Raw genomic sequence first — 27,982 nt, 5'->3', positions numbered from 1 at the left:
AAAAAAAAAAAAAGGAAACCTGGAAACGGAGAAGGGCCAGCAAAAAGAGGTGAATTGAATGAGTTGCGAAGGGAAGTTATTAAAAAGCGATAAACCCAGAGCAAAACGCATTTGGCGAATTGTTGAACACCTTGTGGATGGCCTCCCCTTTCCCAAGCGGCCAAGCGCAGTTTACCGCGAATTATGGAATTCTTATGCTAAAATAATGGACCCACAACCGGACTCGGAGCAGTAGTGAAGCCACCAAGTTAGTGGTTCATCGATCAGTAATAAATTTGTTGCGTACACCGGGGTACAAACCAAAAAAAAAAAAAAAAAACTGAAAAAAAAAACAACAGAATATGGAGCGGGAGCATGTCGCGCGTTTGTTTCATTTCTTTAATTCATGAGCAGGATCGGCGTTCTGGACCAACTGTTCCTGCTCCGCCGATCGAAGGTGAGTTGCTTTGGCCAACTGTGCGTTAAGTCGTTGAAAGTCAATAGTATGTGCTGCCCGCCCCAATTCCCCGTTCATTGTATAATAGCACACAAGCTCGTCCATCCGGTTGAAAAGAGTGAGAAATGGGGCGAGGAAGGGCAGTCACTGTTCCCGGACAAAGTCACGGTTGCAAGTTGCAATGCCAGAAGTCACAGGAGCCTGGCGTCTTATTTATGACTTGTGCCACCACTTGGCTACTATCTCAGATTTGTGTTTTTCATTAATTATGCAAGATTCCTTTTGGGGATTTCATTTCATTTCGTTTCGTTTCGTTACGTTTTTGTTTTGATTCGGGTCGTGCTGGGTCGTTTTGAATGATAAATAGCCCGAGATTAATAAGGCGCCTGGCTAAATGGCGTGGAAAGCATTCAAAGTCGACGATTATGAAATTTGACTGCTTATCTGATTGTGTTTCGTTGGTTAATCGGAATGAAATCATTAGCGAGAGGGCACATAAACCAATTAAAGTTTATATCAACTCTTAAATTCTTACCTTTATCGAACCGCTCCCTTAGAAACGCACACTCAGTTTATTGATTGTATTCAAATTGTGTTTTTTTTTTATTTTATTTATCTTTTTTTTTATTGGGTTTTCTGCTTTGCTTTTTTCTCAATTTGATTTTCGTTATCCTAGTTTGTTGAAGTTTGCAAAAATCGAAGTTTAAACAAAATAAATTCTAACTTTGTTGTTGCTTTAAGTTTATGTCAAAGTTCGCGTTAACTATACAAGAAATATTGATTATTAAACGTTACCAACGCTGATTACGAATACCATTATATATTTATGTGTATATTTATATATATATAGTGTATATAGTCATTATTGTATGTGTGTCTAAATTGCTGATATGGGATGCTAAACTTACAAAATCAAATTACGCCGAAAAAAATGGTCTCGAATGCGCGAAAAATCGTTTGTTTACAAGTTGTTTTTAAGCTTACGAATTATAGTTTAACGTTAAACATTATGGTAAAATTAAATTAAATTTCAAAATCCTTTGCGTTTGTTATTGTTTTGCTCACACAGAAACACAGACACTGCAGTTTTGCTTAAGAAGCGCTCTCAAAATCCCGACCCAAAGTCGCACATTGTATTCGATCCGGGGTGTCCTTAGATCTTCCAGGACAAGGTTTATACACTCGCCGAAGGACATCGGCGATCTCCATCGCCAGGTGGCGTTTAGAACCAGTAAAGATCCTTCGACGATTCCTGTACTTGCGCCACCTGCGCTTCCAGGCCTGAAAAATAAATAGGATGGGTGTATAAGAAAACTTGATCTGTTGCTTTGAGATATCTGCTTTATATATCTATGATTTAACCTAATATATATATAGTAAGTATTTTTAAACAGAAAGGCTAACAAGTTATCCTTTCTATTAAGTGTTATAAGCACAAGATACTGAAGAACGTTAAAACAAACTTTCTTATGATTGAACTATACTAATGAGCATACATATCATTTTAAAATGTGATGTATATATCAGCGCTTAACAATTATATTTGTCCCTTTTTAACTATATCCCCCCTTTGAATTGTTTCTTTATCAAAGCGATAGTTGTACTAAAACTAAAACCCTGCTCATAGGCTCACCTGCCATTGTGGGATAGCTGGAGTACTCCAGGGCGTGGGCCGTCTGCTGGTCGTGGTGCAGCCTGTAAGACACGAGAAGCCGGCGAGAGGTCAGGACGTGGTCTGTAGGATGCCCGATCGGGCGATCGACTCACCTGGAACCGTGGCTGGCGTACTGCTGGGGCAGCCTGAGGAGACTGCCGTACTGGGCCATGTTGTGGTGGTAGGCGTGGGCGTGGGCCGCATGGGCGTGCGCTGCGTGGGCATAGGAACCATAGTGGGCCGCATGCGGCACCCACGGATCGGTGGCGTAGCCGGTGTCCGTCGCGGTGCCATACAAGTCGCTAACCTACAAGCAGATATCCGATTGGATTACAACTTATTTAGCATGGATGTGGAGGAGCATCAGGATCTTGAGGCTCCTTCCAGTCGTAATTGCCTCACGTACCGCCAGCAATCGGCAACTAGCGACTGGCTACTGACCACTTGGTAGTGGCATTGTTATTGGTTATGGGACTTGGATGGGTGCTCACCTGGTGGTGTGTGGGCGCGGGTATGGGGTGCACGTAATTGCTGTTCCAGAACGACGGTGGGAAATTTCGATTCGACATCGGGCTGCTGCTCTCTGCAATTGCCAAATGAGGGTATGTACAATGATAATGCTTCACAAGTTATTGTTAAATAGTGCTAAATTTATCAAGACAATGGAGCAAAAACAGTGGAGGAAAATCGAATAAAATCTATTAGCAGGTAAGTAAAATAAAGTAATTAACATATGTTTGTTTCTTTCACATTTCCTTACTTTAGTTTGTTATTAAACAAATACTAAAATTACACGGTGTTGTACACAACCTATGCTGTTTCAGTGTTGCACGTATCTTAAGATACCACTACAATCATCGATTTGTACAAACAATTTATGTAACTAGTAAAAGGAACCATCTTTTATATAGATAAATAGATAGCTGAAGAAGGTGATATGTATCTTTTTCATTGAATTTTCGCCAGCAAATATACTCGAAGGAGGTGCTATGCTTTTGCCTCTCGGTGCAATTTCCATTCACTTGCGGCAATGATTAACTGGCAAGTCGGCAGATGAACGAGTCTTGGGGGACTCTGTGGCTCGGTTACGGGATTGGTTGGGGCCTCTCCGCGGAGTCTGAATCTCCGCCTCGGTGGCGGCGCCATGGCCTGTTGCAAATAACTGAGCGGAATGTTTTCGGTTGTCGTTCGTGCTCGTTGTCGCGCTGTTGTTCAGGATCATCACTTGTATTAAATGGTTGTAAATCTACGCGTTTATGAAATCGCGCGACGCCGCCAACAAGATGCAGAAGGAGCAGGAGCCGGGAGCAAGACATCTCCATTATGTGTAATGGAGCTCCCTCCGGAGACCGGGGGCCCAAAAATAGCAACTGCAATTGAGCGGCAGGAGATACCAAAAACTTGCATAGGCTTGCATTTGCGTTGACAACATTCCAAACTCGATTCGAGAGAAAAATATCCAACAACTGGAGAGGAGTTTTGAGGATGCGGACGAGGACGAGGTCGGAGGATGTGGATGTGGATGTGCTTGTGGGGATGTGTAATGTTTGTGCTTGGCTGCCGTCGCGATTCGACAACTTTGGCCGGCACGTTGGCGAGTGTGCCATGCATGCTGATGACGATGAGAATGAGGATGAGGATGAGGATGCGGATGATGATGGTGCTGGTGCGGCTGGGATACTGAATACTGGATACGGGATGCCATGCCGCGTGCCTTTTTTTTCCCGTACCAGAAGCCAGAAGTCGTCATCATCCCATTGCCATTCACTCACTCGCTCAGCTGAGGCCGTGGAATTCCCATTAATGTGCAAACAAGCAGACTGCCAAAGATATTTCCTCTGCAGCTCCTTCAGTTAGCATTTCACTTTCAGCCAGCGGCTTCAAAAGCGAAAGCCGCACTACCTGTCCCCACCTTTCACCTTTTGGCCTAATGAAGAGAGCGTGGCGATTTATGACCCGATAACGTTCGATCGCCAGCGTTGACGCATAGTGCGGTCCTGCACAGAGAAAACTATCCTAATCCTCTATGAAGATTCTAAATCAAGTATGGAGTATTCAAACTAAAATCGACTCAACAGCAGTTTTATCTTGCTTAAACTATAGTGAGTTTCAATTAGAAACGACAAAGTACAATCGATGCTTTAAACTATTTTTTTAAGTTTATTACTTGTCTAGGATATAATTAATATAATTTTTGTATTAAGTTTTTATTTTGTTATTGAAGTGAAATCTAAATTGTTCTAACTTCCATTAGAGCATAATATTTTTCCGTGTGTCCTTGCACTTGTATCCGTATCTACAAGCGTATCTTCAAATGTATCTGTATCTCTATCTGTTTCGGTTTCGGTTTCTGTTTTGTATTTCGAAAAGACGGTTCTCCTGCCTGCAGCGGGTGCCAAGGAATTTTAAATCGAATTCTTTGGGCATCTAATTAAATGCTCCTCGCGGCAGAAAAACAAAATGAAAATAATACGAAAGGCTACCTGATGAATCGGGTATTTTTTGATCGAGAAACGCTAACGCAACGGATCGGGAAACGGGGGAAAACGGGGGAAAATGGAGGAAAGTGCAAGCGTGCCGTTCCTACCGCTGCTATCTCGTCATCTTCTGCGATGCCCTCTTTCGGTGCGGTTCGGTTCGGTTCGATACGATTCGGTTCGGTTCGTTTTGTTTGGCTTCACTGTGCGGAGCAGTTAATTGAAATGCATTTTAAAATCGTAATGAGGAATCTATGCGGCATTCGGCATTGCCACCGTCCGACAACAGCAACAACAACTGGCACCCAAAGCAACAACATCAGCATCGACCGCATCGCATTCCGGCGACATTTCATAGCACATTCCAACTAGCGATATATACAACATATACATATATACATATATATATACATCTGGGCATATAGCACATACATATAGATGCGGCGCATTGCATTTCGAAAAAAAATGTATATAAATGTTGAATAGTTTTAAGCGCACAAATGTAAATGTTCAACTGTGTGCGCGCTGCTCTCAAATAGACAAATGACCAAAATGAACTTTAAATACCTTAAGCAGACAACAAAAAAAAAACGGGGAAAAACAAGAGGCGTAAAAGTAAACAAATTTAAACAAAACCCATTCGCATTTTACGTATTTTAAGGGGCAGTTCTAAAATGGGCAATGTGTGCCACTGTGCGGCAGTTGGCGAAAAAATGCCAACGTCACCCTAATAATAAGAATTTTCCCGAATCGAATCACCATACTGCATTTGGTGACAACTTAAATATTTGGTTTTTAAATAATTTGAAGTTATAGATAGGAATTTCTTGACTACAAAAGTTTTGATAAGCTATCCTCATGCTTATACCTATACTTTAAAGGGAGTGCTTAATTATCTAAATCATAAATAAAAATTGATATCTCAAGAAATATTAATTTGCATTAATAAGCATTCAACCCAGTTATTTTCGAGCAGCATTTAGTATTTGCTTATTTGTTGGCCAGTTAATTGGCTACAGGAAACTTTACTGGCTTTGATTTAAATTTTGGCGAACCAATCACTGTAAATTCGTTGTTAAGCAGCCTGTGGAAAATTTCCAATTATCGCATAACGAATGGGGGGGAATTGAATGGAAACTGAATTTTCGCACAAAGTGGTGGCATTTCCTCAAAGCAGACGGAAATTGGGCAAAGCGGAGGGGGAAAATCGAGGCAATGGCAGCCACAGAAACTCAATAAAATCCCAGGTTTAACTGCAATTGGCGGTGTGGCAAAGAAATATACCACAAAGTGCTCCAATCGAGGGGGCGGAATCAGGATAATCGCCCCCATGGGCGGTGCACGTACGAAACATTAACATTAAGAGGCATCGCCAGCCAACACCTGCTCGGCATTCAAATGCGAGGATAATAGATTGATTGAGCAATGGACACCAGTTAGCAGAGCAGCATACATAGATGATCATAATGAAAATCTTCACTTGACAAGGCTTCGTTCGTTATGGCTGAACAAAACTGCAACAGGGCAATTAAAATTAAAAACAAAATCGAGTGAGACGCAAAAAATAAACAACGCACATGTTGGGGTATTTTTGTACATACATACATACATATGTACATATATATGCATATATATATAAACGTTGATCCGTGCACATAGTGTGCAGCAGATAGACGACGGACAGGCAAAACAGACAGGCATGAACAAACGAAACGTTTATCTTCATTAAAGGAGGTAATTAATTTTGAAATCGAAAGAACAAGCGAGTGGCAAGTGGCAACTTGATTTATTTGTTTTATTGTGCGCCCGTTTTTGGTGTGTGCTTGTGAGAGAGTGTTCGCATACACATTCACATTCACATTCACATTCACAGACATTTCACAAACTTGTGGAGGGGATAAAACAAAGTGCCATCCTAAAGTGTTTTTATCCCATAAACGAATGGCTGACAATGAGTGGAGGCGAAAATTTAAATATTTTGCATAGTTTTCGAACGAAAATGTTGGATTAAAGGCGAGCATCTTAATGCAATTTTTAAATTTAAGACACATTTTTAATCGATTTAAATACATGTCCATTGCCAACTTTAGGTATATCCACACAACAAAGCATTAATTTTGAACTTTTCAAAGATTAAAGGCATATCGATTTGTTGTGAAAACTTGTTCATCTTTTTAGAAAGGCTAAATACTTTCCCAACCATATACTCACGCTCCCAAAGTTTACACACATTAACCGACATTATTCAACATCGATACAAGGTCATCATCATTTGAGTTTGGGGAAGCACAAGAAGAAGTGCTTCAGACATTAAAACCACTTCACAAATTGTAAATTTTACATTTTTCTCTGTTAGATATGTAGCTACCTCATTCTTTCCCACACACTAATGCATTCCGAAAGGCATAATTTGCCTGTTGTAAATTTTCCGAGAACATTTTAATAACTTTGCTGGAACTGCTGGCTCATTTTTCACCTAATTATGCCCCCATTTGGGGGACAAGTGGGACACTGCCGCAAATCGAGGCAAACACGCAAACTGACAGCCGGGACAAGTACATGACACGAGCGGTTCTTTGATCACAACTCACTGGAGCCACAAATGAGTCAAAAACGGGGGAAAGGGGAGCATGGTAAGCATGCTGATTATCCTCCTGCACTAACACAAATACCAGTTTATATTTTAAATGCTTGAGAAAGCCTATGTAGATTATGATAGTTTAAAATGGAGAAATAATCAAAGAAAAGTTTGTACGACTTAACTCTGATAGATAACTTACCTTTAGAATCCTTGTTGTTGTAGTTGAGGGCGCGGGAAAAGTGCTCGTCCACCTGGCTGGCCGTGTCGCCCGAGTAGTTGGTGAACACAACGCAGGAGGCCGATAGATATTGAGCCTGTCCCTGGCCACTGCCGGCCAATCCGCCGCCTCCGCTGCCCATCGGCGTCTCCAGTGCTGGCAGATTCTTGGGTATTGCCCCCGTGCCGCCTCCGTCGCCGCCCCCCGAGCCCGTACCACCCGCGGAAGATGGACCGCCCGTCGCTCCGCCGCCACCGTGCAGCGGATGGCTGTGCGAGTGGGCGTGGCGCGGGGAGTCCGGACCGGAGGAGCAGGATGATTCATTATGATGCTGATGTTGTTGGGAGCCCACCAGGCGTGCTGGGAAATCAGACAGGGCGAGAGAAAAGGCAAGCGGAAAAACTATTAAATAATCGCTAAGTAATGGCGAATTCGCCAACGGGAAAATATGATATAATTTATTGAATGCTAACTGGTTTGGAATGCGAGTGCTTCGTCAGAAATTTCAAGAATTTTCAAATTAATTAGCTACGAGTGTGCGATGACTATCGCGCTCTTCCCCACTATGGGCTTTTTCACTTGCATGAATTTTCCGTGTGCTGCCAAAAAATAAATGTTATGCAAACATTGACATTGACAATATCAATGAACACGCACATGAAAACTAATAAAATTCATTGCTTTAAAGCGTTTCGAACGAACGCGTGTAAACAAAGTGTTTAGCTGATGAATTATTGATTACATTTATAGCGACTATACTTTAATTTTGGTAGCAATACTTTTGCTACTATGTTCACCTTTGGAGCTGAACTTTATAATGTACTAATTGAGACACTAATGTATTAATTAGTGGAAGGGCTAAATGGAAACGATCTCTAAAGTTAAACAAATCATCATATCTATTTTAAAATGATTGTTCTCTTTACTCAGTAACTAATTAATGACAGTCGTGTTTTTAGTTATAGTAAAGCTAAAACTAAACAACAACTTGCAATTCAGATAATTTCAAACAATGACTATTTGAAAGTTTCCTTTTGGGATCTAGATCGCCATCATTAGGGATGTACCCAAGTGATCCTTGCTCACCTTCAGCTTCGCTGCGCGGCACGATGAGGTCCTCTTCTTTGGTTTGATGCGTATGCGTGTGTGTGTGCGAGTGCGGGTGCGTGTGTGCGTGGGCGAGGGAGTGTGCGTGCGTCCTGTGCGAACTGTGCAGCGAGTGTCCCGCCGCTCCGCTCAGCACCGGACTCATTCCCAGCCCCACGCTCCCGACACTACTGCTCCCGGGCACCACATTGCTGCCAAGCAGTCCGCTCGCCGGTCCGCCGCCCAGTCCTCCCAGGCCGCCGAGTCCACCGCCTCCGATTCCGCCGGAGGAGCTGGCCTGATTCGCTGCGACCGCCACTGCCGCCGCTGCACTATTGTGGGCCGCCGCTGCCACTGCCGCAGCGGCATTTGCGCTCACCGATGGCGGCAGGATGGGGCTGCAGGGCGAGTGGGAGCTGCCCGAGGCACTCGATGAGGCGGCCAAGTTGACGCCCGAGGAGGAGTACAAATCCTGGTTGAACTGAAAATGTACCAAATTATTAATTTACTTGTTGGATTACATTTCAAGATCTAATCAGGAGGGAATCTTGCTTATGTGATAGAGGCTTTAAGTATGCGTCATTTGAAACATTGGTAAGGAATCAGTTTTTTATCATTATCATTATCATATAACAGTAGTGATTCTTATCGAAGATAGTGTTTTCATTTTGAATTCAAATCTTTCCACTAATAGTATTAAACTATATTGTATTTTGAACAGCTTCTTTAACCACGCTCCCCTTTGAAACTATATTTCTGGATTCATAAGTGGATATTCCCGGCAGATTCCCGAAAGGCCAGCGACAGGCGAGTAATGAGTTATGAGACGCGTTGCAGCAAATTGAAAATGACACAATAAGAAAATTTATGTTGATGGAAAACGCGAGTGAGGCCATTAAATTTACGAGCGTTTGGTGCATATTATCACGGACTCGGGCCAAGGTTGCACCGCTCCAAATGGGTAAATGGGCTGAGGAAAAGGGGGAGGTTCGAGTTTGAGGAGGAGGTGAACTGAAACTGAAATAGGAGAGCGGCCAGAAGGCGATAATCACGCCGCAATCTTCTGCTTAGCGGACTGTCAAACATAATGCGGCGCTGGCGACGATTTACGAGCAACACCTTCGACCGTCTCCCCTCCTAATGAGCCCATTAGTGGCTCCCTAGCCGATAACCCCATGGCAATCGTTGCCCTGCCCCTGCCCCCGCCCTGCTATGCCACATTTGCAGCCGAAAATCGTTCTAAATTTAAGCATTAACTTCCAGTCGAGCGGTGCGAACCACGACCCCTGCTCCATTTCGTAGGCGCATGCCAATTATGATCGTGTCTAAGGGTTAATAATGGGTTAACCGGGCACGAACCATTTCAAGAAGAGTGCAACGCGGCCATGGACAGCAGCCCTGATTTACGAGCCAAGTATCTGGTAGATACAACAGCTGGCCGGCCCGTTAGGAGGCATGCCACTTAATTAGACGAAAGCGCTGAGTCAGCCGAAAGATTTTTGCTAATAGATACAGATACAAATTGATTGAGATACAGCTGCGGCAAAAGCTGCAGCATCACAGGCACTTGCCGCAAATATGTGGCAGATCAAGTATCTCCATCTGTCACCTGGCTTAAGCACATAATCAATGCGTTCCGCCTTATCGGCCAACACTATCAGCGACGACAGTCCAAATTGGAGGGCGGAATCCTCCGGTTGCGGATCCCGAATCGCGAATACCAAGTGCAGTAGCGTAGGCGAAACAATGCCCAGATACAGATACAAAACGCACGGTCGCAAACGCATCGGCAGATGTATCTGCAGGGCAATCGGCACACAGAAAGAAAAATCTTGAATTTTTTAAACAAAGCTGTGAAGAGTGATTAAATTGAAATGTCAAAAAGCGCTGATTCACAGGTATCTTCTAGTGTTTAAACATTGTTTATGGTTATGGTTATGGTTGCTATGCATAACAATTCTATTAAATGATGTACGAAGTTTTGTAAAGATAATCAAGAAAAATGAAAAGAAATTGGCGTAATAAAAGAGATAGTTTCATATAAAGGTCATAAGTGCAGTAATTATCATGTTCAATTCAATGTAGACACCCTGACCATTAATTAATTTAACCTATCTGAGCAACGTATCATTTTCCCGGTGTACTTGTATCCCGTATCTGTTGCAGTGTTATTAGCTGCAGGCGATATTTCGGTTATGCCGAGCAGTCAGACCTTCGATCACACGGCATAAATCACCGGGAATCGCCAGACGAACCAGCGACAAAATTTCGGAGCCCCAAAACTTTTCGCTTTTTTTTTTCATTCGTTCTTTGTTTTTTGAATTCAGCTCCCTGGTTTATCTGCGATCGGTTGACAAAAGGTCCCAAGGATCGAATCGGTATGGTTATGTTATGGCGTTGTAGGCGGGGAGAGCTGCAAGATCGGCAAGAACTAATGGCGATACACACAATAAATTAACCGAGCGGACCAAGGTTTTTGGTTTGTTTATTTGTTTTAGTTTAACTTTAGGTTTCGGGACTGGCTGGCTGGCTGGCTGGCCAAAGTGTCGAAAGGGCGGACGAGGATTGTGCGTTTGTGGGACAAAATAAACCGGTCATCCAGCTGAGTAGCCAAAGCTGCTGACTCAATCTGCGATTGGCTTTCCATGGCGGAGGTGCAGAAAGGAGCAGAAAGGAGCAACCGAAGCCGCAATATCCAGGCGGGTTTATCGCGGTCCCTCTTTATGGGCATGCAAAAGCATAGAATCAGAATCGTGTCGTATCGGTTACTTACATAAAAGGCCAATTTCGATTTGGTGCCGCGGCCTTGTATAATTGGAACTTGCGACACAAGAATTTCTTTGTGCCCCAGCGGCAGCAGCAACGGCAACTGCCTCATGGATATTGGCCGCACTGCCAGCCGCCTTTTGACCATGGTCGGCCTGAGTTCTGGGCCCTCGAAACTGGACACTGGAAACCAGCGATCGTGAGAACTTTTCTGTACTTGTCACAGAAATCACAGCGAAATCTTCGAAATCAATGTTAGCAAAAAGCGGGAGAGGCGAAACAAAGCCAACATTGAGTTGCGGAATTCCTTGAAATGTTGCCCCTTTAGTTTGGCAACTTCTCTTTTTTTCGGTTCTTTATTGTTTCGGGTTTCCCAAATCGATTTGCGTTCTGCGTGAATTCTTATGATTTGTTAGAAGCGTCTAATTATTCAGGCTCCAAGCCCGTTCAAACAAATTGACGCAGCCAACAACACAGTAGCTTTCGGTTGGCCTTGGCCAAAAGTGCAAAGAGGTATCCATCAATCAGCGGTGGCCAAGTGACTCATCCTCGGTGCTTTCCCTTCTTAAAGTGCTTCTCCAACTTGTTCTTCGTACGCTCGTTTGGTTAAAAGGAGACGAACGAACAAGAGTCTTAACAAAACGTTTTCTGATTTTCCTTATGGCCACTCTGTGTTTATGCAAAGCGAGCCACTTTGTGCTGGCCAACAGAAACTTGCGTTGCACAAATGGGATTCCAGTTTTGAATTGCGCTTTCACAAAGAGCCTTCACTCCTTAAATTTATTTTTTGCAATTACAAATGTGAGCATAAACGCAAGAAATACAAGATATAAGTATTTAAGAACGCTGCTTCTTTTAACTCTTATTGTACTAAATCATCTAGTTCCTTTTTAAAAGTTGTTTTGTGTAACTGAAAATTTCCCTATTTAGCTTTGACTAATTAAAATTCTAAGCAAGTTATTCAATTCCTTCTGTTTTACAGACGAGATTTCTTATCATTTCAAGCAATGGTATTACCTAAAAAAAAAACAGTTAACTTGGACTTACAAAAAGTATAGACAATTGTAAGTTTGGAAATTTTTAACACCTTGCTACGTGCGTTAGCCACAAAAACCGCAACGCCTTAAACTCAAAAATTCGCTAGCCAAAAATGTCCAAGATACAAATTTGGTCACCAACACTTTTGCTGCTCGGTTTTAGCTTATTTCTCTGATATTTTATGAAATTAGTGAGTAATTAGTACTTAATAGATCTAATAAGTTAAATAATCTCAAATTGTTGCTATTTCTGTTAGTTAACCTTTGTTGTTTTACTATCTATTTAATTCTTTTTCTTCATAAATTATTTCAAATTTCTAATTTAAAATCCTTAATTTATTACTTATGCAAAGAGAAATTGTGATTGCCACTACAGAGATTTCGCTGAGATTTTGATTAATTGAATGGTATTCCTGAGTGTAAACAAACCAATAATAAACCAATCTAATAAACGATAAACTATTTTTCGAGCATTAACTATTGAACTGAACAAGTAAAACTTGTCTGACTAAAATTCCATATTTTTTGTGACCACATCCACGTGACTATCAATATTTATTTAATGGTGCTATTGAATTCCGACTATAAGTTTAATATCCATTTTTTAAAAGCAGCCTACGTTCAAAAAGGTTACTAAATAACTATTCTTCTTCTGCTTGTAAAAGTGTTAATTATAAATATTTTACTGACTGCTTGGAGTTTAAGCCAAGTACATGCCAAGTCAAATCAATCTAATCTTTAAAATGCGATGTTTTTAAAGTAATATTGCTTTGAAAGCAATTTTGTTCGCTCGAGGAGTTAGCCGAATGCAGTTGTTTTGGCCTGATTACCCGGCCAAATATTCAAAGTTCGGAAGGCAAAATCGAATCGCATCGAATCGAATCGATAGGTTTGCGGTACTCACCCTCTCATACTGGTAGAACGATCGACTTGTTCCAGCGCGCCCGTACAGATATGGATAGTAGGCACCGTACATAACTTCGGGGCAGGACACTGCCATTGTCGCAGTGGCAAGCGCACTTGCAACTGCAACTGCCACTCACTGCCACACACACACTGGCACTGGCACTGGCACTCACACTGGCTCACTGCTTTTGCGGTTTAGCGATGGATGGTAGTTAAATTGGTATTGTCACTTGAGCGGGGAGGGAATTGTGATGCCAATACGCGTGGTTCCAATTGGATTCGTAATCGTATCGGGGGTTTGAAATTGAATGCTCTCTCTGAAGAGAGGGAGATAGATATATAGATAGAGAGCGCGCGGGGAGGGAAGGGGGCTAAAACTTGGAGTAATTATAAAACCGGCTTTCAAGTCAAGGCGTGTTTTGTTGTTTTTGTTGTATTTTTTCTGCAGCAGTTGTAGTATTTATTTCTTTTGTTGGCTGGCAAAATTCCTGGAATGAAAACTCCGCTCGGCTAATTATATTTACATATTGTAAAACACCATCGCGTTTGTATCAGCAGCTATAATTGCTTTTTGTCTGTTTTTTGTTTACGTTTTTTGTTGTTTTTCGCAAACTTCTTTCTATGCATTTGCCATTCCCGTTCGTGGGTAATTTCCTTTTCTTTTCGACTCAGTTTCCTCCCCTCGTCGCTCTTCGACTTTCTTCACTTGCTTCTTTCTTCTTTGTTTGCTTGTGCAGGCAATTGCAATTATCATTTCCACATTGTTGATTGCTGTTAGTCGTTGTTTTCTATTTTTTCAGTTTTTTTTTCCCTTTGGCGTTGGAACGTCAATTTCGTTTCTCATCCGCGTTTCCGACGAAGAATTGCCAACTGGAAGGAAAATGGAGAAAAGTGCAGGAGAAGGCATTAACAATTTGCTAATTGTGGTAAGAAATTCAAAGCTGATGAGCCAATTTCTGGCATTTATGTTAAAACCGACTTTAATGATGTGACTATTTGAACCGTAAATGTCTGTTGAAAAGCAATTGCATGTAAACAAAGCATCATCAAGTTTCAAAATGGCTATAGAAAACCACAAACGAATGCTTTCACAGCTAAAGTAATTATGATCAAAATAAAAACCAATAAACTGGCACATAAACGGTTTTATAGACGAAGTGAATTAAAACTTGTTAAAGATATCCGTCGGAAAATAAGGAATTACTTTAAAAGTCTTTGAAGTTAATTCTTTAATTCTTGGCTTTAGCTTTTAGAAATATCTTGAATTAGGTCGCAAATTAATATGCTAAGCTTTTTTGTAGAATGGAAATAAATAATCGTTGCAACTATTGATTGATACAATAACAGCAGCAGCGAATGCCAAACGTTGAACAAACTATTGCATTGAACACAGTAAAAGCTATTGAAATGAAAATATAGCTAAGGTCCGACGGCAATAGGAATCATTTTTAAATAAACCTCCGTCGGGACATGAAAACACAAAATTTACATTTTAAAAGCTATCTGTCACAAAAAATATTCGTAATTTAATGAATAATCCTATAAATTATATCTGTGCTTCTACTACTGCTATTACATATTATCCCAATTTAATTGGAAAATAACTATAGCTCCATAATGTTCCCGTTACAAAAAACTTAAGCTATTTAACAACCTTTTTTTAATCCTTAACTGTTCAGAGCTTTTCACGTTGTACCTTTTTACAATTCAATTAAAAAGTATAGGAACAATATAACCAATTAAGTGGAATTAATAAATTAACCTTATGATGTAAGGTACAAACATCAATTTCAGACGTTTAGCCTAATATGCATAATAAAATTAAATGCAAATCGATAAATTAGGCAAATTATGATAATTATAATGACACCAGAAGGAAAACGACTGCGGTCCAATTTGACATTTCATTTATCGAACCCGCACTTACCACTTGAATGTTTTTAGTGTAATCCAATAAGATGTTCAGTGTTGCTTGCGTAAATCAACTCAATTCTCGTTACAGTGCACTTTTTGCAAAATATTCAACAATTTCACATCTCTTGACAAGGTAAAACTTGACTTAATTTTCGTTTGATCGTTTTGTTGTTGTTGTTAATTTGAATAGTAATTAAAGTGATACGCGCTGGGGAATTCGCACGTGAATTCTTGAGATTTTGGCGCAGCGGCTTCTGCGATTATTTTTAACCGAAAACGAGCAGCAAACATTTGGTCGGCGCACTCAATGAAAATATTTTCGCTAAATCCACAAAATGCCGAATTCCATAAATTCTTGGCGGCCCGATTGTGCGAGAGCGAGTGAGAGAGAGGGCGATAGCCAGCGAGCGAAAATGAGATGGAGAACGGCACTATTTTGGCAATTGCAGCATCCGCGGAAATCTCTATTTCTATAATTATTATTCTGCTTTGCGATGTGGCACTTGGAAAACAAATGAACTGCACTTGCCGCGATCACTCACTAGGATTTTGGTTTTGTTTCGTTTTAATTTTACGATATTCTCGTTTACGCTGAAATCGAAAATCCGAAATCGAAAATCCCGCGCGGCGGTGAGAGAAAAACACGGAGAGCTCCGGCTGCCGCTCAATCGGAAGAGAAAAAACAAACTGGCAAAAGGAGCGGTAAATCCAATGCATTTGCGGGCAGCGCGACGGCAGCGCAGTCGCCGCGGCATTGAAAACAAAATGGCAATTTCTTGTATCGGGCCATCTCTCTCGCACGGCAGTCATTGGACCGCGGTGGGAGCGGGACAACTAGTGTGCTGCAGTTGCCAAGCACCGCCCACTTGATTGCTGCCGCATTCAGCGTTGTATTGTTGTTTCCAGGTTTCCAACTAACGATGCCACATCGGTGTGAAAATAAAATGGAGTGCGTCTCAATTGTGTCCTCAAGTAGACGAAACTCCTGCTGTTTCTCTCTGATTTTAAAGTTCGACAAACAGATTGAAAGGAATTCGCATTCATCCGGGGCCTTCTACTTCGTCCTTTTGTTCCTTTCCTTGCCTTTCCGCAATGAAAAGTATGCGCCAACTGTGTCAACAGTGTTTGCAGTGCCCCCGCAATCCTTGTTTTCCAGTCCCCTTCCAAGCCCCAAGCCCTCCTCAACCGCGAAGTTTCCGTATTGATAATAATCTGATTGCAAATGAATACAATTTATTGTGCTGTTCATTCGCCTTCATTTCGCCGCGGATTGTTGACAAGGTGTGGATGCTTATAAGTGAAAGACGGTCTACTACACCTTTAATTGTTAGATTTCTGATAGGAACGTGTAAAAAAAGCTGAAAAATCTGTGGATAATATAAAAATGGAATACATCAAGTCGGCATGGAAAATAGCCCTACTACAGAGCATATAGGATCTAAACTTATGTTTTCATTTACAAATTCCAGGAAAGTCGGAACACAAAGTTTGGTTTTAGTGACAGCTAATATGATTTGATTACTGGTTATACCGATTTGGCTAAATATCGAAATTTGTTTTAATACGCAGAAAGTTGTTTAAGCAATGTTGCATAAAATGTTGTGGGAAACTTCTATAACTACGGAGAAAGCTAGAAAAAAAACCATGTTTATGTGGGAGTTTAACCTGAGAAAGAAGTTTCCAGATAAAGAAGACATGGCCGACGGGACTTCGAGCGGTGATTATTTAAGGGATTCTCAAAGTAGTTAAGGTAGTCAGTCTTATAGATGGTCACCAAGAAAACTATAATGGTTATTACACAGCCTGCATCAAAAACTAAATTTCTAAATTCTAATGCCAGATAATAATAATATCTTTTATTTATTTTGAAAATGATGAGAATATTAATCTCTTATACTACAATCCAATTAGACAAATCAAAAGTAGTGAACTGTTTTTACTTAAGGCTTTTAATAAAATTGGTCTGGTTTCAACCTTTTGAATAAAACATTAAGAAAACTCTTTGACCAGGTGCATATTGATAAGCTATGAGAACAAATGTGGCCTTTCTACAGACCCTAAAAGTATGCAACAAAAATATAATATTCTAGCTACACGTTAGCTTATATATTTTACCCACTTAAAAATAACCAACCAAAATATTAAAAGCAATTATTAAAGTACAAAACATACGCGCAAGTATTTATTTCTTACGAGTTTCCAAATAAATTTGACTCTAGGCAGTCTTCCCGTACATTTTTCTCGTTGTTTAACAACTTTGCAGCATGTTAGTCTTGAGAAGAAGGATAAAACACTCACGATTGGGTTTGGCGTAAAAATAAAAAGAACTGAATGCTTGGAAAGTCACAGGGAAAGTAAAACAATTGTTTCATCGAATTGTATTCAAATCTAAAGAGTACGTTGTTTGAGTCTATCGTGCTTAAGGCGTTAATCGTTTGGGATCGCGCGGGAACATGGAAGTCTTGCGGATGTTGTCCAATCCCAGATACAGCATCACCACACGCTCCATTCCAATGCCACCACCAGCATGTGGAGGACATCCATAGCGGAAGGACTCGATGTACGCCGCAATCTTGGAGGTATCTAGAAAACAAATATATACGGCGTTAATATTAAGTATTAATAGAGTAGATAAGTTTCAACTTCTTATCTGAAATGGGTTACAGTCTTATATAAGCACTTGAGCTATGCATTTATATTATTCTCTTATTGCAGTCTTATCATTGTTTACCGAGAGATCTTGTGACTAAGCTGACCTTACGAGTTATTTACTACGTGTAGGGGGTACTCACCAATGCCATGGTGCTTGGCTCGTTCGATTAAGTACTCGGGATCGTGGATACGCTGCGCGCCGGACAGGATCTCCTCGCCGCGCATGAACATATCGTAAGAGTTGGAGTAGACCGGATTGTTTGGATCAGGCATCGTGTAGAAGGGCCGTATCGCTAACGGGAACTTGTCAAGGATGTAGAAGTCAGTGTCGTACTTGGCCTTGACCAGGCGACCCAACAGCTTTTCGTTGGGCGTAGACAGATCCTCCTCGTCGCCGGTCTCCACACCAGCCTCGCGCAACATGGCCACGCCATCGGCGAACTGGAGGATCAGTGGTGGCTCCAGGAACTTGAAGGCATCCACCTTGTACTGCTGGCCTACAGATTCGATTTCCTTAGCGTACTTATCACGCAGTCCCTTGAAAATGGACGTAAACGTGTTGCCAATCGTGTGCAGCACCTCGTGGTAGTGGTACTTAAAGGCCATTTCCAGATCAAGGCCTACGAACTCGGTCAAATGCCGATGAGTGTTCGAATCCTCTGCACGGAACACGGCTCCTACGGTATAGACCTTGTCAAAATCGGCGGCGATGGCCATCTGCTTGTACAGCTGCGGCGACTGCGCCAGATAGGCTGAATCCTTGAAGTAGCTCACGGTGAACACATTGGCGCCTCCCTCACTGGCCGCTGAAATGATCTTCGGCGTGTGAATCTCTGTGAAGCCCTGCTCAGTGAGAATATCGCGGAACAGGCGACATACTCCGGCTTCCAGTCGGAAAATGGCCTGATTTGCCGGGGTCCTCAGGTCGAGCACTCGGTTGTCCAAGCGCGTGTCCTGGTTCACGCGAATATTCAGACCTTCCGCATCATCGGCGTTCTCGGGACGCGATGCATCCTCGATTTGCAATGGCAACTGTGCCTTGGCCTGGGATATTACGAATATCTGCTCGACGGACAATTCCAGCGACTGCTCTGTGCAGGATTCAATCTTGCTAGACACCGCCACTGGCTTGGCCTGGATATCAATAATGCTCTCCTTAGGGATACTGAAAAAATAAAGACGTTTTTGAATTATTAAATGAATTATTAAATTTGCAACAACAAAAATTCTAAGCAATGTTTATCATTTCATAAACCTTTAATTGATTTCACGATATCTTATCAAAGTATGATGAAAATATCTATATGGCCTGCGCAATTCAAATTCGATATTGTGCTTTTTTGGGTTACGGCTCTTAAGATAAACTTAAGATATACGAGGGAATATTTATAACTTACTTTCCCGCAAATTTGACCATCTGTTTGGAGATAACATCACCGACAGCCAGGATGCACTGCACCGTGCTGCTCTGCTGGCGCAGGATGAGGAAGCACTGCTTTCCCTTGGCTCTCGAAGTGTGGACGCGTCCTCGCACCCAGACCAGTCCTTTGCCCACCTGACCGCTTAGTTCCGAAACCGGGACAAAGTTGCGTTCACTGCGTTTGTCCTTGGATTGGATCATTTCCGAGAGGCCATATCTTCCGGCGGCGTGATCCTCCGCAGAATCGCCACCAGCGTTATTGGCCGCCGCGGTGGAGGCGTTCTCCGCTTTTTGTTCGGCTTTCTGTACACATAGAGATTAAAGCTGTTATCAGAGGTTCAAGAAAAACAAAACGCCACGTCCCCAAAACAAAGATTCTCACCTTAGCGGCCTTGGCCAGCTTTTTGGCTCCCTTCTTGGAGACCTGCTCCCCGTTGGCCACTTGCTCTTTGTCCTCGACCATCTTGGAATGCACAAAAACGGCTGTAAGGAAGGGAGGGTTGTATATTTTACAAGAGGGTCACAAAACCAGAACGTAGACCACACAGTTTCGATAAGCGAGCAACAGGCGAAAAAGGAGGAGTATTGTGTGCGTTGCGTCATGGTTTTATAAATAGCACTTGGCTGATGAAGTGCCCCATTTGCGAATAAGTGATATTGTCTTCCGGACTGCAGTTCAGTCACCCAGTCTCCTCCTCCAATAGCCATATGTCCACAAATATTTCCGGGGACAGAGAAACACTCTTTGTCTAGCGGCTCGCACATAACCTAAACTTTGCGGTCTTTTATCTGATCATTTACCGATTCTATTCACTTCCTGTCTCTTCCCCTATTGGTTATTTCAATGGTGCATTCGAGTGCACTCGACTTACCAGCTAGATCTTGCCCTTTTAATACACAAACGAATTGATTTCACGAGCGTCGTGTACTATTGCACATGCCACCAGCGCGGTGCAGTCTAGAGGATTTCTATCGCGGCTATCGATATATATCGATTGTTCCATGTGTGCTTCAGGGTGGCGCATTTCTGATTTTGTGACGTCACATGTCCAGCATCCTATGAATTAAGTTGCGCTTAGCTAGTGCTGAAAAATAATATTAGTAAATAAGGAGTATAGTATAGTATAAGAGTTAGTAAGTGCAGAATAATCTCAAAAATAATGAGCATAAGAAAATCTACAGAAGTGCCGTAGTTGAGAAGCTTAAAAAACAAAAGCATCTGTAGCATTTCTCAACATCTGGTGAAGCATTCTTAGTTTAATTACAATACTCTGTATGTTTTAAACATATATAAACGATAGTATATAATTTACAGAAAATGCGCCATAGTGTGGTACGTGTCAAATAAAATTTAAACGCAATAATGTTTAAGCCGAGTTTAATGTAGTCTGTAAATGTACCACTTTCTAAAAAAATTAGTTACACCACCATCGATAATTACAGCTGCGTTCCGATAGCAGTCAGCAGGCACATCTCTGTTAATTTATAGCAAAAAAAAAAAACAAATATTCAGAAAAACAACATTCAATTGTTTGTTTTGATCAAATAGCAACGTAATCCAGAGGTAATTAGTCATCCAAAGAGCATAATTTGAATAATGGGAAGATAGTAGGTCACGTCAAAGAAAATTATAATAGTGTGGTTTCCCGGTAATTTCGAGAAGCTGGCAATTTCCAAAAGTGAGTCACCACTTTTCCTACACCGAGCTGCTGTGTATGTATTATTTGCGCTGGTGGTGCTCCGGCTGAACTAATTTAATAGCTGCGACTACGTTAAAGCGCTTAAGCTCGCAGTTCAGCGTGTAGGTAAGGTTCATAAATGGCCCCAGCTATTTTCAGAGAACCCACACAAGAAAGCTTGAGAGGTACACGTCATGGGGGCCACAACAAACGAAACGGTGCCGAAGTTTCTCAGGCATTACTATAGTGGCAAATTGATTGATAATTAAAGTTGCATGCCACCAAAGGTGTGCACATTTCTTAGACACTAATTAAATTAGCTAATGATTGCTTATCATCGTGTCTTTGCAGGTAAAACAACAACGAAACAATGCAAGGTGAGTGGAATAAGGACAAGCCGTACTAACACATTCTTTTTGGATCTAAGTTTACTCCACAGCGGTTTCGGAATTACATAGAAATCAGAGCGAAGTCCCTCGAGAATGTCCTGGCAAAGTGTTCCCCAGTATCCCCAATACCAAGGTTCAATCTTCTTAACTTCTAAGCGAGTGTTACAGCTTACCCGTTTTCTGATCGCATGCTTTTGTTCGTCCCGGGGCTTGTCGACCCGTTGAATGCTCAGTAATTGCCCAGAGCTGATTCATTTCCATTACCTCTCTCTCTTTACACATCGTACTTGTCCCTTCTTATCATGGTTGTATGTACATATTTGCTCGAGATTGTTTCTTGGTTTACCGCATCTCTTCGTCACGGCGAAGCGTTTCATTTAGATTTTACAGTTCTTGGTAGACAGATTGCTGTAGCGAACGCGTTGGTAGCACCGTTTTAGATGACAAACTAAAACGAGATGTCTTATTTCGCAGATCCCAACCAGCAGTACAACTATGGCGGCGGTAATCCCCCGCAGGGAGGATATGGTGGATATCCACCTCAGGGCGGCTATCCACCTCAAGGACCGCCGCAAGGCTACCCACCCTATGCACAAGGAGGTGCTCAACCCTATCCACAGCCCTACGGACAGGGGCCTCCACCGGGAGGTTATGCTCCCCAGCCGGGATTTATCCAACCACCACCATCTGCTGGCGGCTACGGAGCCTACGATGATCCGGAGAGCCAGCCCAAGAACTTCTCGTTTGACGACCAAAGCATCCGTCGCGGATTCATACGTAAGGTGTACCTGATTCTAATGGTGAGCTTTAGATAATTCTGCATAGAAGGCATGTACAATAAGTTATCATTTCTGTGTCATTAGGGACAACTAATCGTCACTTTTGGAGCTGTTGCCCTGTTTGTATACCACGAGGGCACTAAAACCTTTGCCAGGAATAACATGTGGCTCTTTTGGGTTGCCCTCGGCGTAATGTTAGTAACCATGCTGTCTATGGCTTGCTGCGAAAGTGTGCGCCGCCAAACACCGACGAACTTCATATTCTTGGGTCTGTTTACAGCAGCTCAGTCGTTCTTAATGGGAGTTTCCGCAACCAAATATGCTCCGAAAGAGGTGAGTACTTCGATTTAATTACGATATGTAGTAAAGTGATACGATATCTGTTTTCCAGGTTCTCATGGCGGTGGGCATAACAGCAGCGGTTTGCTTGGCCCTAACGATCTTCGCCTTGCAGACAAAGTACGACTTTACTATGATGGGCGGTATTTTGATCGCCTGCATGGTGGTGTTCCTGATCTTCGGCATCGTGGCCATCTTTGTAAAGGGAAAGATCATAACACTGGTGTACGCCTCGATTGGAGCGCTGCTCTTCTCCGTTTATCTCATCTACGACACACAGTTAATGATGGGCGGCGAGCACAAATACTCTATCAGTCCCGAGGAGTACATCTTTGCGGCACTAAACCTCTACCTGGACATCATCAATATCTTCATGTACATTCTGACTATAATCGGCGCATCGCGCGACTAAGTTCCGCTCTATTTCCAAATATTGTTTGCAGCTTAATCGGGTTATTCAGTAACCTGGAATACACGAATATTGTTGTCGCGTAATCTCATCGGTGTGCTCCCCCAGTGGAGGTAATCTTCAACTAACGAATTACTCAAATACTTACAAATCTATCTACTTCGTGTTGTGTTTGCCCATTTTCCCCGTTTCCTTCTAGTTCTAAATGTCAACTAAGGCTATATGAACTACTTACTTTTTGTTATGTATGTTTTATTGTTGCTTAAGTTGAGGCGCAAACCAAGTGGATATTTCCAAATTTAAAAATAAAAAAATTATATATATGTATGTATACCAAATGATATGCCATTCAGATAAACGAAACAACAATAAATAGTCACGTATAAACATATTTATGTAAAAATATACATATAAGCAAGTTGGCTTGCAGTTGTTAACACATAAAACTTAACCGTGTGTAATAACCAAGGAATCCCGATTTTCAACTATGAATCAAGTACCGAACATTGTAATCCCTGCAGCGACACTGAGTTTAAAGTCAACAATAAAGCGCATCTATTTATTAAAGCCACAGACCCCTGCATTGTAGGGCTTCCGTCAGTGGTTCATCCAGTTCAACCAGCCAGCCACCACCAGATGCAACTTTAGTCTGCGACTTCAGAGCGACGCCGTTGGTTGGATTACTTCTACACTCCAGACCATTATCGTCTGCATTTTTGCTTTATCATTGCTTAAGTTAACTTTGTTATCTGCACCACCACAGAAAGAAGTCCGGGTGTTTTAATTTCGGGTTGGCCCCATATCATGCGTTTGACCCGGCCACCTGTTCAGTAGTTCGTGTGAATTCCAGCAGGGCGTAGCTATAAAATGTATCACTACCAGCAAGGTAAGTACCGCCCGGATTGGGCTGAAACCAAACCAAATTGGCTACGGAAAGGTGCTTTAGATTAGATAATCGATTTGGCTATTGTATAAAGCTTATTGACTGCATCGTTTTCTCTCAGTAAGAGCCAACAAAATATATCTCTCTCGGCGCATTTTCATCTGATAAGACAGCTGAAAAGGTTTCGTTATGAGCCCAAAAACAGTGATTCACCCAATCGAAGGGAGAGTGAACAACCATTTTGAAATTGTATGGTGGCAATATCAGTTACTCACCGACATCAATACACAAATCTTATCTAGAGTAGAAGTGTGGGGCTGTGATAAGAGCCGGTAACCGGCTAATCTCAACTCATACGTCCATATGGGAACACCTAGAAAGGGCGATTCGGTTCCATTAAGCTGAAACACTAGCACGCTGCCGGCAGTCGGGCAAAGAGAGCACCGTAACTTAAGTGACTAAAGTTTAGTCATAGCAATTTAGCCATGAGCAGCGACAATCATTTTCAGTACGGTTAGTCATTGCATTAACTTTCCTGCTTCCTTGAATTGTCTTCCAACCACACAGGCGATGAAACTGGCGCATACACAGATGCGGAAGCGGACAAGAGCTTCGCCTTCGATGACCAGAGCATCCGGAAGGGATTTATTCGAAAGGTCTACTTGATATTGATGGTAAGTGCTGATATTTGAACTGAAAAAGAAAATATCAATTTAAATTGTCCAAAAATAAAGGTATTTGCTTCACTACTTGTCTGCTTTGGGTCACTTTAAAACTTCAAGATTTATTGACTTCCTGCAATCTAATTTTGATATCGCGCTCTATTTCTAGTGCCAATTGCTGATCACTTTCGGTTTTGTTAGCGTATTTACGTTCTCGAAAGCTTCGCAGGAATGGGTGCAAAAAAATCCGGCACTGTTTTGGATAGCCTTGGTAAGTTTTTACGACTTTTATGCTAAATATTGAATACAAATATATCCAATTTTTAAACTCAGGCCGTTCTTATCGTGACCATGATCTGTATGGCCTGCTGCGAAAGTGTACGCCGTAAGACGCCTCTTAACTTCATCTTTCTTTTCCTGTTCACCGTGGCGGAGTCGTTCCTTCTGGGTATGGTCGCCGGACAGTTTGAGGCTGATGAGGTCCTGATGGCAGTGGGAATTACGGCCGCGGTGGCCCTGGGACTCACCCTGTTTGCCCTGCAGACCAAATACGATTTTACGATGTGCGGAGGAGTGTTGGTGGCCTGTCTGGTGGTCTTCATCATTTTTGGTATAATCGCTATCTTCATACCGGGCAAGGTGATCGGACTGGTCTATGCCTCCTTGGGAGCATTGCTCTTCTCCGTTTACTTGGTGTACGATACCCAGTTGATGCTGGGTGGTAATCATAAGTACTCCATCAGTCCTGAGGAATACATCTTCGCCGCTCTAAACCTCTACCTGGACATTATTAACATCTTCATGTACATACTGACCATTATCGGATTGTCTCGCAATTAGACTGGTCATTATGATCCATAGCTTCTATTCCAGTTTTAGAAATGTAACTTAATTTTATGTGCCCAGTGCCACCTTAGCCGGAAAGAAATACAAGACGACTAACTAATCCAACATTGTCGAGTGCTCGCTTTGGTTTGGGATTTTGGCTGGGATTGGGGCGCGCTCAACTAGTTCGAACCTTGTCCACACCGCGGTGTCCAATTAATTAATGCGCACGAGAGGCCGTAATGTAATTATGTTCAATCAGCCCCTGCAGCGCCACCAGTTCCTGGACTGGATTGAATGTGGACAAGGTGATCGGCGCGATCGTCAGTTGCGCGAGCGTCTGGCTAACGGGCGGACATGGATTTCGACGAGGTGCTGCGGGAGGTGGGCTCCTTTGGTCTCTACCAGAAGGTCATCATCTGTTCCGTTCTATTGCCCGCCGCGCTGCCCTGTGCCTTCCACGCATATAGGTTGGTCATCCTTCTTTGGTATTCTATAATAATAATATTGAAAAAGAAATCTTAATGGGATTTTCACATCCATGCGATAGCATCATTTGGGGTCTACCTTTTCGCCTCTTAAAGGTACCTCATCAGAAAATTTTCATAATTATCTAAAATGATTATTTTCTAGCCAGTTGTTCATAGCGGCCACACCTCAGCACTTTTGTCGCGTTCCTGAGCTGGAGCCCTGGACGCAGGACTATGTGCAGCTTGTTAAGAACCTGAGCATTCCGCGTAATCGCAATGGAGCCTATGCCGAGTGTTCCATGTACTCGAGAAATTACACCGATATAGTGCGCTATCTTGAGTATCGACCTCCTCCGGATTTGTTGCGACAACAGGCAGAGGATTTGCTCAAGTTGCAGCCGGATACGACGCAGGTGGTGCCGTGCCAACATGGCTGGCACTACGACAAGTCCATATACTCAAGTACGGTGGTTCAAGAGGTGGGGATTTTCCAATTGGATATGGTATGTTAGAATTATTTCCTCATATATCTTGCAGTGGAACCTGGTGTGCGACCGCAGCTTCCTTGTGACTTTGGCGCTTGTGGTCTTCGGTGTTGGCGGATTGCTAGGTAACTATGTATTTGGATATCTAGTGGATCTGTGGGGCAGGCGGCCATCCTTTTACGCTTATCTGCTGCTCGAGATCATTGCCTGTGCGGCCAGTGCCTTTGCCTGGAACTATTACACTTGGTTGGGCCTGCGCTTTGTGGTGGGACTGACGGTGCCAGCTATTCTGGCGAGTCCCTATGTACTGGCCATTGAGCTGGTGGGACCGGAGAGGAGAGTTTTTTGCACCATCGTCTCGAATATCGCCTACTCCTTGGGCTTGGTGGTATTAGCCGGAGTTATCTATATCGTACGTGATTGGCGGGAACTCAGTTTGGCAGTGTCCATGCCTTTGCTGATGCTTTTCTCCTGCTTCTTCGTGCTTCCGGAATCACCACGATGGTTAATGGCCGTGGGAAAAACCAGGAGGGCCATTAAAATTCTCAAAGTAATGGCCAGAGTGAATGGTGTGCGCGTAAATCGGGATTTTGTGGAACGGTTGCAGCGAAAACTTGTCATCACAAGGGCTGCGGAAACCAAATCTTCAATGACCACCCACTATGGGATATTGGACTTGTTTCGGGGACCCAATATGCGTCGGAAGACCCTGATCATAACCCTTATTTGGTTTGCCAACACCAGTGTCTACGTGGGACTGAGTTATTATGCTCCTGCGCTAGGAGGCGATGAGATCTGGAACTTCTTCCTGGCTGGGGCGGTGGAACTGCCAACATATTTGCTACTCTGGCCGGGATTGAGTTATTTCGGAAGGCGCTGGATCCTGTTCATATCGATGCTGGTGGGCGGAGTCGCCTGCGTGGCCACATTTCTGTACCCAGACATCACACTGCTGCTCTACTGCGTGGGCAAGATGGGCATAAGCTCGTCCTTTGTAGTCTTGCCGCTCATGGCATCTGAACTGTATCCCACGGTGGTGCGAGGACTGGGCATGAGCTTTAGCTCGGTAATATCCATGGTGGGACCTATAGTGATTCCCATGATCAATCATATGGTGAGTGCGGCTCAGGGGATTACTGTTTACCATAATATTCACCCATTTCTCGTTGCAGGGTCAGCAAATGCTCGTACTTCCGCTAATTGTAATGGGAGCCCTGCTAATCTTGGGAGGATTTGCTAGTCTTTTGCTGCCAGAGACCCGTAACCGAAATCTTCCACAGACTTTGGAGGAGGGCGAGGCAGTGCCACTGAGCTTCCTCCTCTGCTGCTGTGTGGAAAGCGAGCGAAAGCCGAACAATATCCGTGCGAGTCCGAAGAAAAGGATTCTTCCTGAGGCCGGAACACCGGTTTTCCATCGTGTAGATACTCCGGTTTCAGATAGAGTCCCTTGCAAGATCGTTTGCAGCATTTGTAAAAATGAAATGCGCACACTTTAGTCAGTTACTAGTTGTTCAAATAGAGTTGGTTAAAATAAAGTTTGAAATTGAAATTAATTTGTTTTGATTTTGTGGCGGCACTGCGTCTCTTACATCTGGCAACTCTGTACCGCATGTACATACATACATACATACATACATGTGTCACAGTGGTGTGAGCTATTAAAAGCTAGAAAATCTTTAGATTATCCTTAGGTCAAAGTTCAAGACCAAAATGTGACAAGATTTTAGAATATTTTAATAATTAATAATTATATTCCTAATAAGCTCTTCCAAATCTTTAGCCCATAAAACATATTTCAGCAATCTATTGTAAAATATTCAAAACACTTACATACATACATATGTATATCCGCAGTATTAGCTATGCACGCATGTTTATAAAACAAGTTGGCAGGACAAAAAATCAAAACAAAACCC

At 42.6% G+C, this 27,982-nt stretch overlaps 5 protein-coding genes and 3 non-coding genes across 23 annotated transcripts; 4 read left to right on the top strand and 4 right to left on the bottom strand.

Annotated features, from left to right (window-relative positions):
* Window positions 1-1,013: 1,013 nt before the first annotated feature.
* On the bottom strand, window positions 1,014-16,198 carry vg (vestigial). 2 transcript variants are annotated; one of them, NM_001414091.1, is made up of 8 exons: window positions 15,088-16,198; window positions 13,159-14,030; window positions 8,452-8,932; window positions 7,348-7,725; window positions 2,582-2,673; window positions 2,204-2,397; window positions 2,070-2,131; window positions 1,014-1,717 (listed from the first exon to the last, which is right to left on the bottom strand). In NM_001414091.1, exons 2-8 carry the CDS (start codon window positions 13,252-13,254, stop codon window positions 1,659-1,661), a joined length of 1,362 nt encoding a protein of 453 aa, NP_001401005.1. In that variant the 5' UTR covers window positions 13,255-14,030; window positions 15,088-16,198; the 3' UTR covers window positions 1,014-1,658. The 2 variants fall into 2 exon arrangements, with proteins under 2 accessions (NP_001401005.1, NP_523723.1); NM_078999.4 differs by having other exon boundaries at window positions 15,088-15,767.
* A 947-nt stretch (window positions 16,199-17,145) lies between these two features.
* Window positions 17,146-18,954, top strand: asRNA:CR45141 (antisense RNA:CR45141). Its single transcript, NR_124535.1, has 2 exons — window positions 17,146-17,653; window positions 17,790-18,954.
* On the bottom strand, window positions 17,231-23,395 carry AspRS (Aspartyl-tRNA synthetase). 3 transcript variants are annotated; one of them, NM_001274002.2, is made up of 6 exons: window positions 23,242-23,395; window positions 20,019-20,231; window positions 19,529-19,629; window positions 19,124-19,449; window positions 17,867-18,891; window positions 17,231-17,657 (listed from the first exon to the last, which is right to left on the bottom strand). In NM_001274002.2, exons 3-6 carry the CDS (start codon window positions 19,607-19,609, stop codon window positions 17,494-17,496), a joined length of 1,596 nt encoding a protein of 531 aa, NP_001260931.1. In that variant the 5' UTR covers window positions 19,610-19,629; window positions 20,019-20,231; window positions 23,242-23,395; the 3' UTR covers window positions 17,231-17,493. The 3 variants fall into 3 exon arrangements, with proteins under 3 accessions (NP_001260931.1, NP_476609.1, NP_001260930.1); NM_057261.4 differs by lacking the exon at window positions 23,242-23,395 and having other exon boundaries at window positions 20,019-20,115; NM_001274001.1 differs by lacking the exons at window positions 20,019-20,231; window positions 23,242-23,395 and adding an exon at window positions 19,948-19,967.
* Window positions 20,169-23,305, top strand: Nmda1 (N-methyl-D-aspartate receptor-associated protein). Of its 9 annotated transcripts, none has more exons than NM_001259360.2 (5): window positions 20,169-20,280; window positions 21,177-21,202; window positions 21,689-22,014; window positions 22,078-22,326; window positions 22,385-23,305. In NM_001259360.2, exons 2-5 carry the CDS (start codon window positions 21,196-21,198, stop codon window positions 22,742-22,744), a joined length of 942 nt encoding a protein of 313 aa, NP_001246289.1. In that variant the 5' UTR covers window positions 20,169-20,280; window positions 21,177-21,195; the 3' UTR covers window positions 22,745-23,305. The 9 variants fall into 9 exon arrangements, with proteins under 9 accessions (NP_001246289.1, NP_523722.1, NP_725237.1 ...); NM_078998.4 differs by lacking the exons at window positions 20,169-20,280; window positions 21,177-21,202 and adding exons at window positions 20,601-20,710; window positions 21,253-21,347; NM_165956.3 differs by lacking the exon at window positions 20,169-20,280 and adding an exon at window positions 20,601-20,710.
* Window positions 23,119-25,235, bottom strand: asRNA:CR43468 (antisense RNA:CR43468). Its single transcript, NR_048099.2, has 2 exons — window positions 24,375-25,235; window positions 23,119-24,317 (listed from the first exon to the last, which is right to left on the bottom strand).
* Lfg (Lifeguard) lies at window positions 23,433-25,235 on the top strand. 4 transcript variants are annotated; one of them, NM_136980.4, is made up of 5 exons: window positions 23,567-23,627; window positions 23,927-24,137; window positions 24,216-24,298; window positions 24,456-24,557; window positions 24,620-25,235. In NM_136980.4, exons 2-5 carry the CDS (start codon window positions 24,110-24,112, stop codon window positions 25,124-25,126), a joined length of 720 nt encoding a protein of 239 aa, NP_610824.1. In that variant the 5' UTR covers window positions 23,567-23,627; window positions 23,927-24,109; the 3' UTR covers window positions 25,127-25,235. The 4 variants fall into 4 exon arrangements, with proteins under 4 accessions (NP_725236.1, NP_610824.1, NP_001260928.1 ...); NM_165955.3 differs by lacking the exon at window positions 23,927-24,137 and having other exon boundaries at window positions 23,433-23,627; window positions 24,192-24,298; NM_001273999.1 differs by lacking the exon at window positions 23,567-23,627 and having other exon boundaries at window positions 24,006-24,137.
* A 76-nt stretch (window positions 25,236-25,311) lies between these two features.
* On the bottom strand, window positions 25,312-27,643 carry asRNA:CR43469 (antisense RNA:CR43469). 2 transcript variants are annotated; one of them, NR_048098.1, is made up of 3 exons: window positions 27,211-27,643; window positions 25,679-27,151; window positions 25,312-25,604 (listed from the first exon to the last, which is right to left on the bottom strand). The 2 variants fall into 2 exon arrangements; NR_073873.1 differs by having other exon boundaries at window positions 27,223-27,643.
* On the top strand, window positions 25,387-27,612 carry Balat (Beta-alanine transporter). The gene is made up of 4 exons (NM_136979.3): window positions 25,387-25,581; window positions 25,745-26,060; window positions 26,119-27,180; window positions 27,239-27,612. Exons 1-4 carry the CDS (start codon window positions 25,469-25,471, stop codon window positions 27,560-27,562), a joined length of 1,815 nt encoding a protein of 604 aa, NP_610823.1. The 5' UTR covers window positions 25,387-25,468; the 3' UTR covers window positions 27,563-27,612.
* Window positions 27,644-27,982: the final 339 nt, after the last annotated feature.

This window comes from Drosophila melanogaster, chromosome 2R (assembly GCF_000001215.4).
Source record: "Drosophila melanogaster chromosome 2R".
NCBI lineage: Eukaryota > Metazoa > Arthropoda > Insecta > Diptera > Drosophilidae > Drosophila > Drosophila melanogaster.
The sequence above is the reverse complement of the archived record's forward strand: the minus strand, read 5'-3'. Positions and strand labels throughout refer to the sequence as shown.